We start from the raw sequence: 14,806 nt of genomic DNA on the forward strand, positions 1-14,806 counted from the left end.
ACGTCAGTGTACGTACGCCGTCAGACTTACTTCTTCTTCGATGTTTTTATATAGCTCTGTTAGCTTCACAACGCTGCCCCCTTCTGGTCATTTTATAAAATAGCAAGCCTGGGTGGTTCTATGACCCAGTCCAATGAAAATTATGTTTTTAGTGCTTTTAACATATTCTTGTATTTTTTCCCTCGTAATGGAGGACATACATGGCACAATTAAAGCTCACAACTGTGTTTCTGAGTATTTCTTTATTCAAATTGATGTGAATCATGAGTGGTCAGACAAAAAATGCAGTTTGAAAAAAAATGTAGGTGTGACATAGAACTTTAAATCGGAGGGCAAAAAAAATAAATAAATTACAAAGTAACCCTTTCTGTGTTTTTATAACCCTTTTTAAAAGCCAGAAAGGACAAGTTAAAAATGAGTGTGTATTGCAAAATTAAGTCACAACTTGTCATATAAACTTTCAAAAATATTCCATGACTTTCTTTGAGCCATGTAAATGTCTCAGAGGCATTATTTTTGCAGAATGTTTCACCTCTATTACTTTAAGTCTCAAATTGGAAGGCACATTTCACCAGCCTGCAGGAAGGAGAGCTGTGTTCACACCAATGAAAAGTCCATGTAATAACACGTAAACACATTTTTCAGGCTTCTGGATTTGAAACTCTGGTGTTCAAAGTTTCTATATTCAGGCTCTACTTAATGTGCGCCACTAAACGTGCATTGCAAGTTCAAATGTCACAAAGTGACCAATCAGGGGCTCAGATTTGGTAGTGACATATGCATGACATCCCCTTTAACTCAAGGAAATGCCAAACACTTAAAAAATTGATCATGGAAGAGAAATTGATAACTGCAATTTTTGCCTGGCCGGTATGATATGACAGCAAGTCTCTCAGTTATCGGAGTAGAGCTAGAAAAAGCCTGGAGCAAGATTTGTGAGATTTGCAGAACGTCAACATTTCACACCACGTCTTTTCCAACTGTAGGTAGTGGACATGTTCTGGTAAACAGTAGAAAAATGAGAAAAAGCGCCACTCTGCTTATCCAGTGTGACCACCATGGGCTAAATGTGTGTACAAGAACCAGCGTTCAGCTTTGGACACGCGTCACATGTGTCTGTAGCTTTTGAGGTCTGTGTTCTTTTCTGGTGGTGATCGTAAAAAATTTTTTTTGTGCATCTTTTGAATGTATTTTATGACTCATTTCTGTCTGTATGTTTAATTTTTCCATAGTTTTCATGCTGTCTTACAGTGTCTCATGGTGTAAAACTGTTTTAAAAGCAACAATAAAAGAAAGAAAAGACATTATCAGTATGAATCCTAACTAATGAACTAGTGCAGCCACATGCCTTACAATATTTTTAAGTGTTTCTTCATATCCTGTTCATTTTTTGTAGCATCATCTTTAAAGCTTCAACCCAAAAGTCATGTCATTTCTTAACCCTTCAGAGCCAATGAGTGACATCCTAGTCTGACAGCACAGAGTTAGCTGCTGAGGCGTGCACAACTCCTCTGGAATGAATCCCTGCCTGGATTGAGACACCAGGATTCATATACAGAACTTTCATGAATTTGAACAGCTTTCAGGAAGAGAGGGAAACCAACTACATAAACTTGCCTGCAGGTCTGAAAGTTTTTTCCACAACTCTTTGAAGCCATATAAGGAGAAAAAACATGGAAATCTGAGTGACTGAATTGTTTTTACACAACTAGTGCATGTCAGTATATTCAATTAATTATTACGTTCTGCCCTTTTCTGATACACTTTATTCTCTCACATTCAACAGGACCTGTAATGTGGTTTATCAAGACCTTTGGCAAAAAATCTCTTGTTCGGTTTAAATTGAACAGCAGTTCTTCTGTTGTACAAAGAGGACCTGATTCATCATCAAACCTATTCAAACTAACACAAATCTAGGTCAGGTGGCCAGATTAAACAAAAAGTCTCTCTATAGAATTGGAATTAGTTCAGGATTAAGCCGTCTGTCACAAAATAGTTTGTCATACATTCTGATTTTTTTAAATGCTTTTTAATTGATGCCACTTGTGAATTCAATGTTTATCATCTTTCTAAATCAATAAAATAAAACTATAACTCTAGAAATCATTGTCATGTGGGCGCCGTCAACCTCACCAAGATGGCGTCGTGCTCTGCCACCGTCGGCCAGGCTTCCCAAGCGGGCGTGTCTCCTCTAGCGATACAACTCATTGAGCTAAACCAGGGGTGTCCAAACTACGGCCCGCGGGCAAACTGCGGCCCGCGGGTCTGTTTTTATTGGCCCGCAGCAAATTTTGAAAATATAATTGAATATGGCTCGCACATGGTGCTTGAGTTCAACTCTGTTGCACTTCTCAGTTTCAACACTAGATGGAGTCGGTCACAGAAAGGTGTGTTGCGGAGTGGGTGTGTGCTGAGCGTGCCACGAGAGAGAGGGGGAGCGCCTGCAGGTGGAGATGGGTGTGTGAGCACGTAGCGGAGGTGTGCAACTACCCCTGGCTGCAGCCTGCAGAACTGCACAACATAGTGGAATGCTGAAACGCTGTGGAATGTTAACCCCGCCCATGCTGAGCCCGTCTTCTTCTTTGGTTTTACAAGTTTCCATGTGCAAAATTGCCACCTACCGGTTTTTAAGGAGTTTTTCCTTACCGTGAAGGGGGGTCTAAGGGCAGGAATATCAGTTTAGTTTAGTCTGTTTTGTTAAAGTTTACTATTATCCTAATGCATTCTTTGTATTCTTGATCCCATTTTCATTGTATGTTTACCTTACAATACATGTGTCAAACTCAAGGCCCAGGGGCCAAATGTGGCCCTCCATGTCATTTTATGTGGCCCGCGAGAGCAACAGAGTTTTTAATTTCTTAGAATAAAAAATAAAAATGTGTGTGTATTTATTCATATCTAGGGGGGATTTGACTTGAAATATCGAATTGGGCAACTATATATTAGGACCCAAACACTGTCAATATAACCTAACCTGACAGAATCAAATGTAAAAGGATTTATGATAATAATAATAATAATAATAATAGTAAATTTTATTTATAAGGCACCTTTCTGGGCACTCAAGGTCGCCGCACAGCATGTATACAGTATAAAATACAATAAACAGTTAAAACAACAACAACAATTTAAATAAATACACAATTAAATAAAAAATAAACAATATATAAAAACATGAAAAGGTCAATGTTAAAGTGAATAGGCCATTTGGAAAAGATGAGTTTTTAGCTTTGATTTGAAATGTGGGAGTGTGTCAGTGTTGCGGAGGTCAGGGGGGAGTGAGTTCCAAAGCCGGGGAGCAGAGCAACTGAATGCCCGGCTCCCCATGGTGACAAGACGGGCAGAAGGGACAGAAAACTGGATAGAGGAAGAGGAGCGGAGGGAGCGAGCAGGTATGGAGATATGAAGGAGGTCAGAGAGATATGGAGGTGCAAGGTTGTGAAAGGCTTTGAATGCGTAGAGCAAGATTTTGTATTGAATGCGGAATGGGAGGGGGAGCCAGTGAAGCTGTTGAAGGATAGGTGTGACATGGTTGATGGAGGAAGTGCATGTGATGATACGAACTGCTGAATTCTGAACCATTTGAAGTTTATGGAGGGTTTTTTGTGGGAGACCAAATAGAAGAGAGTTACAATAGTCCAGGCGGGAAGTAACAAGACTATGTACAAGTACAGCAGGGGACTGAGTAGTGAGGGAGGGCCGGAGACGTTGGATGTTGCGTAGATGGAAGTAGGCTGATCTGGTGACGCTGTTTATGTGAGAAGAGAAAGAAAGACTACTGTCGAGGATGACACCCAAACTCTTTACCTGAGGGGAGGGAGAGATGATGGAGCCGTCAATGGAAAGAGAGAAATGGTTGGTCTTGCTCAGGGTGGATTTGGTGCCTATCAGAAGAAGTTCAGTTTTATTGCTATTGAGTTTTAAAAAGTTTGAGGTGAACCAGGATTTGACTTCATTGATGCAGTCAATCAGCGCTAATGGGGGCAGTGTGGTGTTGGGTTGGCTGGAAAGATAGAGCTGGGTGTCATCCGCATAGCAATGAAAATGGATGTGGTGTTTTGGGAAAATATGACCAAGCGGAAGAAGGAAGATAATAAAGAGGAGTGGACCAAGGACAGAACCCTGAGGGACACCAGTTGTGATGGGGACAGAATGAGAAGTGAAAGATTTCAGTTGGATAAACTGAATACGGTCAGACAGGTAGGAGTGAAACCAGGAGAGGATGGTGCCAGAAATGCCAATGGAAGAGAGTCTGTTCAGGAGGATGGAATGAGAAATGGTGTCAAAAGCTGAACTGAGATCAAGCAAAAGGAGGATGGATAATAAACCACAGTCAGCAGAGAGGAGAAGGTCATTAGTCATTTTTAGAAGAGCAGTTTCAGTACTATGAAGGAGACGGAAGGCAGATTGGAAAAATTCCTACAGATTATTGGAGGACAGATGAGCATGAAGCTAAGCAGATACTTTTTCTCAAGAATTTTTGAAAAGAATGGAAGGTTGGAAATGGGACGGTAAATATTGAGGTCTGTGGGATCTGCACCCAATTTTTTAAGTATGGGAGTGACAGCAGCAGTTTTGAGTGCAGGAGGAACAATTCCAGAGGTGAGGGAAGCATGGATTATGTTGGTGATGAGAGGACAAAGAGAGGGAGCAGTAGTTTAACAAGGATGGTGGGCAGTGGGTCAAGCTGGCGTGTGGAAGGTTTGGATTTTTTAATTAATGTAGATGTTTGACTAACTGTGGGTAGGGTAAATGAAGAAAACAAATCATCAGACGTAAAAGACGGAATGGAAGATAGAAATGGAGCAGAGTTGGGGGAAAGCTGTTGATGGATAAGACAGATTTTTGTGGTGAAAAATGAAGCCAAGGTGTTGCAGAAATCAGTTGAATAGAGATATGATGGAAGGGAGTCAGGAGGTTTGATGATGTTAGAGATGAGGGAGAAAAGAATCTTTGAATTTTCTTTATTTGAATTGATTAGATTGGAGTAGTAGGCAGATTTGGTTTTGGAGATGCATTCTTTATAGTGGAGAATGTGCTGTGTGTACATGTCTTTGTGGATAGTTAGTCCGGTTTTGGTGTAGAGTCTTTCAAGTTGACGACCTTTTGCTTTTAACTGTCTGAGAGTGGGGGTGTACCAGGGAGCAGTATAGGTAAATGAGACAGATCTGGATTTGAGTGGAGCAAGTGTGTTGAGGATGTGGTGCAGGTGTGTGTTGCAGTATGAAACAAGTTGATCTGGAGCTGTAAAACTGTCTGTATTTGGGAGTTCACTGATCAGGGTAGATAAAATCTCCAGGTTGATATCCTTAGCTTTTCGGAAGGTAATATTGCGTGAAGGCTTGTGTTTGGAAAGAAACAAATTGATATTAAATGTCACAAGCATATGGTCGGTTGAACGGGATGAAGTTTGATTTACAGTCCATGGGTATGATACCTGAGCAGCTTACAGTTTTTCTCAGTCGCTTTAGTACAATTCTCAGATCAGAATGAAATTCCCAAAACAATTTGTTCAATCTTCACATCATGATGTCACTTGTGCACATCATATAAGCAGTTTCTCACTTCTTTGAACAAGTTGCAATTGCTTTGGTACATCCATGCAAATGATTATGTACAATTCTGTGCTCTTTGCTACATTATCAATTGTTTATGTCATGTTGATCAAAATGTATTATATATTTCACTGTGCAATAGTCTTACCCCTCAAAACACCTAGTCATTAGTTCATCGTATAAGTCATTACCTGCAAAATGGTTGACCATGTTGTCATAATGTGACAAACATATTTCTATACATCTCCATTATATGTTTTTTTGTCTAAATCTGTCCTGAATTGTTAAATTGCTCTAAGGTGACTTGACTTCCTCTAACAAAGGTGCATCTCATTGACAATCAATGGGCAAGTATATACTGTATATGGCTGAAGCACAACACAATGTTCTATGTCTGACAATGGAAGGACGAGGAATTGGACTGGGTCAACAGCCAGAGAGAAGAAGAGGAAGAGGAGTGAGGCTGGTGGAGGAGTTAGGGGGCAAAACCGAGGAAGAGGCCGAAATATCGACCACAGGGCTACAGATGATGTGCCAGGCCAACGGGGCGGGAACATAACCATGGGTGCTGCCATCTGTGACAATGGTGTGCTTACTCATATTCCCATAATAGGTCCATACAACAGAACATCTTATAACCTTTCTAGAAACTCTCTACAGAGATCTCATCCCTGAAGAAGAGAGGGGTCAGAGTGGAGATCACCTGCCAATGTATGTGATAGTTTGGGACAATGAGAGTTTTCATCACTCCAACAGTCCATTTCACCCTATTCTCCATTCCTTAACCCTATTGAGGAATTTTTCTCAGCATGGAGATGGAAAGTTTATGATCGCCAGCCACATACACAAATGCCCCTCCTGGCTGCCATGGATGTAGCGTGTGATGACATCACAGCAGACGCCTGCAGAGGCTGGATAAGACACTCTAAAAGATTCTTTCCACACTGCATTGCAAGAGAGGATATTCGCTGTGATGTGGATGAGAATTTGTGGCTAACATACAGGAACGACAAGAGGTGAAGGAAGACCACACCAATTCCTACTGCACTGCCTGTACTGTTGTACAGAATATTGTCTTATCTTTTTTTTCCCTTTGTGTTACTGTTTGCAGTGGGTTTTTTCTATGTTGGTATGACATGGTCTGTCAACAAATTACCATATGAACAATAAAAGTGTAAATGGGAATCTTGTCCAGTCTCTTGCAATCAAACAAAAAAGGTGTAACTTACATTTTACAATAATTGTCATCAAAACTTTAGCCATAGTTTACATCAGAACCTCCCTCTAAAGTACACAGTTATATTGACAACATGACTAAGTAATTTGACTGTCTTGTTCGTAGACAATGACACAAGGACTTGACATTCTGATGGCACTGACATGTTCAATGACATCAAGACTTAGTTTTGAGAGATGAACTAAAGATTTTGAGCATGTTACAGGCTTTTGCAAGAAATCCATAGAGTTTTGCTGTTTGTACAAATTGTTTTGAGAAATGCACACACGTATTTGCAAACTTCAATTCTGATCTGAGAATTGTACTAAAGCGACAGAGAAAAACTGTAAGTCCAGAATGTGTCCTTTTGAGTGAGTGGGAAAATCCACAAATTGTTGAAAACCAAAACTGTCCAAACAGGATAGGAAATCATTAGTAAGTGAATTGTTAACATTATCCAGGTGAATATTTAGGTCTCCTAGTAATAAAACATTTGGTGAAAGAGCAGAGATATATGTTAGAAAAGTTGAGAAGTCTGACATGAAATCCTTGTTTGGTTTTGGTGGTCTGTAAATAGTGGCAATGATGGTCGGGTATGCTACAGTAACAAGCAAACATATGTTTTCTATGCAACTGGAATTGTCACTTTAAAAAAGTACAATAAATTGATGAGTTATTTAACAATAAAGAGGAATAGTTACTTTTATTTTTCATTACATTTAGTTACATGTATAAGTTATAACTGGCCCTTTGAGGACAACCACTATGCTGATGTGGCCCTCAGTGAAAATAAGTTTGACACCCCTGCACTAGGGGTTCTTTAAAAGTACTCAATGTAGTCATTGGAACTTTTGAAGTATGAAATGCTGCTCAGATGGAGTCCTCCACCAGCAAAGGAAAGATTTTGAAGAACGTAAGTGTGAGCATAAACACTTGCTTCCACATGGCCCTAAACAGAAGAGCAAGTTATTAAAAAAACAAAAAAAAAAACACTCCACGTATCTGCTCCTGGTCTGCCCCTTCTGTCAAATTTAGAACCCTTTGCGACCCAGAGTTAAAATGTCCACCCTGGCTTAGGCCTTTCCCAGTCTCAGGCTCTTCTTTTTTTTTTTTGGCTAAGTGTACTATATCATAACTTGCTAACTAAAAATATCAAACTAAATTGTTCATTTAAATAAAGAACTAAAAAAAACTGAACTAAGAAACTTTTCAGAACGATTATGAGTCAGGAATTGCATAACCCTTAATCTCAGTGAAGAGGTGCGGTTAACCGTGTTGCTATGGACGATGAAAAACTTTTTGTGTGAATTCTTAACATTAAATGAATGGATAAACAGATTATTCTTACGGTGATAACAATCATAGTTCTGTTAACTAACACAAATAGGATAAATCAGTATCAAAGCTTTTGATTTAAATACAGAAGCTGCATCATTTATCAACCTTTCTTGATGACTTTTAGTCTCAAGACCAACCAGAAAGTGACTCACCAGTTCACATGGTTGCAACAGTCATCACTGCTGTGTTTTTCTTTTCAGTTGCTAAGTGTTGTGAACAATTATTTTTTATTCTAATGCTTATTCTTTTTATGCTACAAGCTACCCTAATAAAGCTACAAACAACAATAGTGACAACACAGACAACCTGCAACAGAAAAGCAGGATCACATTTATACAGAATATAACTGACTTCAGACAAATAGGTACAAATTTTAACCGGGAAAACATGATATAAATTCCAAAACGTGACTGAGCATAATTTAAATGAAAGCATAATTCAACAAACACACTTTTTCATCTATACTATTGACAATAGGATGGATGTACTTTAAATCCATTAGTTAGCATCAAGACACTTGTGAAATTGGACATTAGGTTGTGTTTTGCCATATTGATTTATCAGTTAGTGTAAGAAAAACAAAATAGTTCTATAAATTATCTTCCCCATGATAATTTAAAAAATTCACCTCCATAGAAAAATTATTGCATGTTAGAAATGCATACATGATAAACAGTCATGTCCAATAAAACCACCACACACAAAAAGATTTTAAGAATTAGTCTAATCACATTTGCAGTCTCAGCAACAGTTTGGCTTCAAAACATACTTGGTTCATTAGTCACTACAAATAATTTCACTTTGGACCCTGACACCCTAAAATCCATAACACGCAACATGGAAGCCACGTCAACAGCGTGATCAGACTTTTTTTCACCTTTAAGGCCCCCAGTATTGATAAAAAGGAGAGACAACACAGAATCAGAATAAATCTGCTTTAATTATTCACATATCTTGTACAAAAGTGTGAAATGAACACCTACAGTCTACATGGGGTTATGATGATTACATGGCAGATATTAAAGGATTGATGGGGCAGATTACTTTAAAAGTTGTAGGCACTGATATTTTGACTGATGTAGGGTCTTTTTAGAAGTACTCGATGGGTTCGCTGTGGGTCTTGGGGTGTTGAATGTTAGTCAGCTCCAGTTCTCCACCATAGCAGGGGAGTTTCTGCCAAATCCGAATGTGCACATAATCATCTCCTCCCACATGGACCTAATCAGAGAAGCAAGTTATAATGCATTGTATATTTTCAAATACAAATGAGATACAATTTTATTATATAGCAATCCTATTAGAGTTTGGTGCAATTTTGTATCTATTATCAGTTTAGGGTTTTTTCTCTCTCGTTAACTGGTACTCAGTAGATTGATCACCAAGTAAACAGCAAACGTCATTATTTAATGTCAATTAAACCCAGAATAAAGAAATTCATTAAAACTCTTACGACTTTTTATGAGTGTTTGCCCTTTTTTCACCTTTTTACTGAGTACTGTATTGATCACTATTTGATTTGATTTGATTTCTTGTTGGTCCTATCTCATCCCTTTCTCATAAGTCTTAGCTTACATGCTGGCCCATATATTAATACTAACTTTAAAAAAAAATACGGTTTATATCCACTCTCTTGGACCCGTCACCAACAATAAAAATCAGGTAACATTATTAGTAAACTGTATGCTTTCTGTTGCAAATAGCAGTTCTTACCTTTATAAAATAATTGGTTCCGGCCACAATTTGCGTCTTGTAGCTCTTCGCGGTGAAAACACCAAAGTTTGCTCCTGCCTTTTGCTCCACGTGAGCTTTTATCTACAAAAAGTGATCAAAGAAACATTTCATGAACAAAAAAGGTGCCGCGTGAATTGTAATTTTGTTCTGAAGTTATTTCCTGTATTTCTTCTACTTACTTGATCGCAGATCTGCTGGACGCTGGCATCAGCATCTTTAACCTCGGTGAGTCCTCCACACATCGGCATCACGGCTGATTTGTTCTGAGACAATAATAACAGGTAAATAAGCAAAAACTGGATTGTATTGCACTTAAAGGCGTTCATTTAAGTCAGGACAGTCATGTGATGCTTGGTCTGGACTGTACCATTATTGCAGGGGGGATAGGTTTTTACAAACATTATTCCTAACAGGTTAAAAAAGAAAACATGATTTGTTATTTTATAGGAAAGTATATATAACAATAAATTACAACTGTATTTTTTTTTAAATAAGGATAAATTATTAAATTAGTATTTTAATATCTGTCACCATATATTCTCTCCCGCAGCCACAAAGATCGTTTATTCTGAGGTGAGGCTCACAAACGAGTTCAGCATGCTTCGGGAAAACTGGCCACTGCTACGTCATGGCAAAAGAATTTCGCTTTGAGATTTTACCAGCAAAGATGACTCACAAACTACACAAACTCTGTCCTCAGCACCCTGTTACTTTAAACCTCTGAATATCCCAGTGTCCTTTGCGGTTGGTGTGTTATGCTGACAATCAGAAAATTCAAAAAAAGCTTAAAAATAAAAAGGAAAATAATTTTAAAAAGTAAAAATGAAAAACGTTAAAAGTGATGTAGTAAAAAAAAGTATATTCATATCTTTGCTCTGTGCTTTATCCAAATACAGTTTGTTTAAATGCTGCTTACATTTAAGTTTAGAAAGACCATTATGTTTAAATTAAAGTTTATACTTAACGGTTTAAAATATACTAAAAAATAAAGATCTATTTGTAGAACTGGTTATCAGAGCTTGTGAAATGTCTTCTTTAAAAGAAATTCACCTCTTCTACTCTTCTACAGAGTATTCTGAATTCACAAAGAGTTCTGCAAATTAAAGTGGTGGACAAAATTGTTGGTACCCCTCAGTTAAAGAAAGAAAGTCCCCAATGCTGACTGAAATGTCTTGAAACGTTCAAAAGTAACAATAAATTAAAATTGACTAAAAATGAAACAATCAAAATCAGCCATTACTTTTAAGTTGTTGACTAACAGAATTACTTAAAAAAAAAAAAAAAAAAAAAAAAAAAGAAAAAAAAAAAAAAATGAAATAGGGCTGAACAAAAATGACGGTACCCATAACTTACTATTTTGTTGCACAACCCTTTGAGGCAAGTTTGCATGTTTTGTACTGGTTTTTATTGTTTTTATCTTTCTATATTTAATCCTGTGTTATAACGTGTTTTAGTGTTTGTTTTCTTTATTTTTCGTGTTCAGCACTTTGTATCAACTGCTGTTGTTTGAAAGTGCTATATAAATAAAGTTGAGTTGAGTTGAAATACAGAAAATAAGTAAATTGAAATGACTCAGACAGCTGAAGGTGGAATAATTGGATTCTAATATGGAATGCTTCAGAAAGTCAAGAATATAGGATGAAAATATAAATATCATGAAAAGTGTTTTTAGACTGACTTTAGGTCTGACAACTTGAATTAAGAACTTTCAGCCAAACAGCAAACCCCTTGATGTATAAATTTATTTCCATCCATAAAAAATAAAATCACTCATACCGTACTTTTGCTTTCATATAGATGCTAAATTAAGGTGATTTGACATATCTATAGGCATCAAAAGGGTCAATATTTATTTTATCAATATATATTTTTCTCTGACACATTGCTTATTCTGACTTGCATCTCAGCTGGAAGACACATTAAACCAGTGTTTACAAATGTTATAGTTTTTTTTATTGCTTTAGAAAGATGATAAGCATTGGATTTGCAAGTGGCATCAATTAAAAAGCATTTTAAAAAATTCAGAATGAATGAAAAACTATTTTGTGACAGACGGCCTAATCCTGAACTAGTTCCAATTCAATAGAGAGACTTTTTGTGTAATCTGGTCACCTGACCTAGATTTGTGTTAGTTTGAATAGGTTTTGATGATGCATCAGGTCCTCTTAGTACAACAGAAGAACTGCTGTTCAACTCAAACCGGACAAGAGATTCTTTGCCAAAGTTCTTGATAAACACATTACAAGTCCTGTTGAATGTGGGAGAATAAATTGTATCAGAAAAAAGCAGAACATAATAATTCATTGAATATACTGACATGCACTAGTTGTGTAAAAACAATTCAGTCACTCACATTTCCATGTTTTTTACTCCTCATATGGCTTCAAAGAGTTGTGGAAAAAATTTCAGACCTGGAGGCAAGTTTATGTTTCCCTTTAGGTTTCCCTCTCTTCCTGAAAGCTGTTCGAATTCATGAAAGTTCTGTATATGAATCCTGGTTTGAAGGCATAAACCATAGCCACGGTGTAAATTGCTTCCTTGCACGCAAATCTTTAATTCACTAAAGCATTATAAATAGGTTTTTGTGCTATTTCACAAAATGTGTGAGGCATTTTGAGGTCTCACACGTCACGTAAAGATGAAATGTATTTTGTTTTCCAAAAATTCAATGTATTATTTGTAAAATATGATGTGAATTATATGATGTCAATAGAAAATGAAAAAAAAAATCTAATTTGTCAATTTTTAAAGTATTTCAAAATAAAAAACAAAAAAATGTGTTTCCTTTTTGTCATTTGGAGGAGGATGTTTGGTTCTGCCATTATTAACCTCCAACATAGTTACATGAGCATCTAATAAAGCTTAAAAGCCAACAAAAATGCAGTTGTTTCAGATAATTATAGCAGAAAAGTGAGAAAAGAAATGAAAAAAAAAGCTCTGTAAGCATCTTATTTTTGTGATACAAATATACCTCGGGCTAACAGTGTCAGAAGTCAGAACTCTGTCTCCCCCTCTGGTCACCAGTGGGAACCGTCTCCAGAGTTCTGAGTGAACTTCATCTCCCAGCAACCCCGGCAAACAGTTTCTGGATGCCACACATCTGACTTTCATTTGCATTCACTCACAGTAAACTTAAGCACTGTACCAAGCCTCACTCAGTGTAAAGTATTGTTTGTGCCTCATTGCCTGCATTACAGAGTGTCATATCCTGACCTGACCTACTATTCTGATTTCTTGACTTCCTGACCCTGTTCTGTTTCTGACTCCGGCTGCCTGCCCCTACTCTCGCCTGGATCCTGACTACTCTCTTTTCTTCTCTGATGCTCTCATGCTCGTTATTGACCCCTGCCTGCCTGACCCTGATTTAGCTTTGTGGACTTTTAGCTGTGTTTATAAAATCTGCTGCTTCTAGAACCAGCCGTCTGCCCATTTTGTGACACAGAGAAAGCAAGGAGGAACCAAGAACTAAAGCAGTCCTTGGGGTGGTAAAATGTCTGTTGAGGCCAAATTAGAGAGCTGATGATGCACTGCTCAAGCATCGAAGTGTCTCAATCCAGGCAGGGATTCATTCCAGAGGAGTTGTGCACGCCTCAGCAGCTAACTCTGTGCTGTCAGACTAGGATGTCACTCATTGGCTCTGAAGGGTTAAGAAAGGACATGACTTTTGGGTTGAAGCTTTAAAGATGATGCTACAAAAAATGAACAGGATATGAAAAAATACTTAAAAATATTGTAAGGCATGTGGCTGCACTAGTTCATTAGTTAGGATTCATACTGATAATGTCTTTTCTTTCTTTTATTGTTGCTTTTAAAACAGTTTTACACCATGAGACACTGTAAGACAGCATGAAAACTATGGAAAAATTAAACATACAGACAGAAATGAGTCATAAAATACATTCAAAAAAAGCACAAAAATTTTTGTTACGCTCACCACCAGAAAAGAACACAGACCTCAAAAGCTACAGACACATGTGACGCGTGTCCAAAGCTGAACGCTGGTTCTTGTACACACATTTAGCCCATGGTGGTCACACTGGATAAGCAGAGTGGCGCTTTTTCTCATTTTTCTACTGTTTACCAGCACATGTCCACTACCTACAGTTGGAAAAGACGTGGTGTGAAATGTTGACGTTCTGCAAATCTCACAAATCTTGCTCCAGGCTTTTTCTAGCTCTACTCCGATAACTGAAAGACTTGCTGTCATATCATACCGGCCAGGCACAAATTGCAGTTATCAATTTCTCTTCCATGATCAATTTTTTAAGTGGTTGGCATTTCCTTGAGTTAAAGGGGATGTCATGCATATGTCACTACCAAATCTGAGCCCCTGATTGGTCAAACTTTGTGACGTTTGACCTTGCAACGCACGTTTAGTGGCGCACATTAAGTAGAGCCTGAATATAGAAACTTTGAACACCAGAGTTTCAAATCCAGAAGCCTGAAAAATGTGTTTACGTGTTATTACATGGACTTTTCATTGGTGTGAACACAGCTCTCCTTCCTGCAGGCTGGTGAAATGTGCCTTCCAATTTGAGACTTAAAGTAATAGAGGTGAAACATTCTGCAAAAATATATAATATTTTTTGAAAGTTTATACGACAAGTTGTTTTTTGAGGCAGACAAATAGATTAATAAATACATACTCATAGTATCATTCAGAAATATTGAGTCATACACAGTTAGGAAAAGAAACAAGCAGTGGTGGGAATAAATCCTTACACTCCTTGCACTGTTGAATTTGACTCATATTTAGTCATTTGTGTAGTATAATAGACGAAGCCTCCCAAAAAGGAAAGGTTCAGAGCAGCAACCTCTGTACTTGTTTAAATATGGTTTGATTCATGTGAAAAGCTCATTTTAAGACTTCTAAAACTTGTTTTTCAGGTCTTTTAAAATATTAACAGTTAAATAGTTGCTTTGTGGCTGCAGCTTTTCAAAAAACGTGAAACTCCTGGTTTGGTTT

The 14,806-nt window shown here is 37.6% G+C and overlaps 1 protein-coding gene across 1 annotated transcript; it reads right to left on the reverse strand.

The window, feature by feature from the left end:
* Positions 1–9,030: 9,030 nt before the first annotated feature.
* On the reverse strand, positions 9,031–10,205 carry LOC101163695 (cystatin-B). The gene is made up of 3 exons (XM_011488948.3): positions 10,020–10,205; positions 9,820–9,921; positions 9,031–9,327 (listed from the first exon to the last, which is right to left on the reverse strand). Exons 1-3 carry the CDS (start codon positions 10,164–10,166, stop codon positions 9,199–9,201), a joined length of 378 nt encoding a protein of 125 aa, XP_011487250.1. The 5' UTR covers positions 10,167–10,205; the 3' UTR covers positions 9,031–9,198.
* Positions 10,206–14,806: the final 4,601 nt, after the last annotated feature.

The sequence above is a fragment of the Oryzias latipes genome, chromosome 20 (assembly GCF_002234675.1).
Source record: "Oryzias latipes chromosome 20, ASM223467v1".
Lineage (NCBI taxonomy): Eukaryota > Metazoa > Chordata > Actinopteri > Beloniformes > Adrianichthyidae > Oryzias > Oryzias latipes.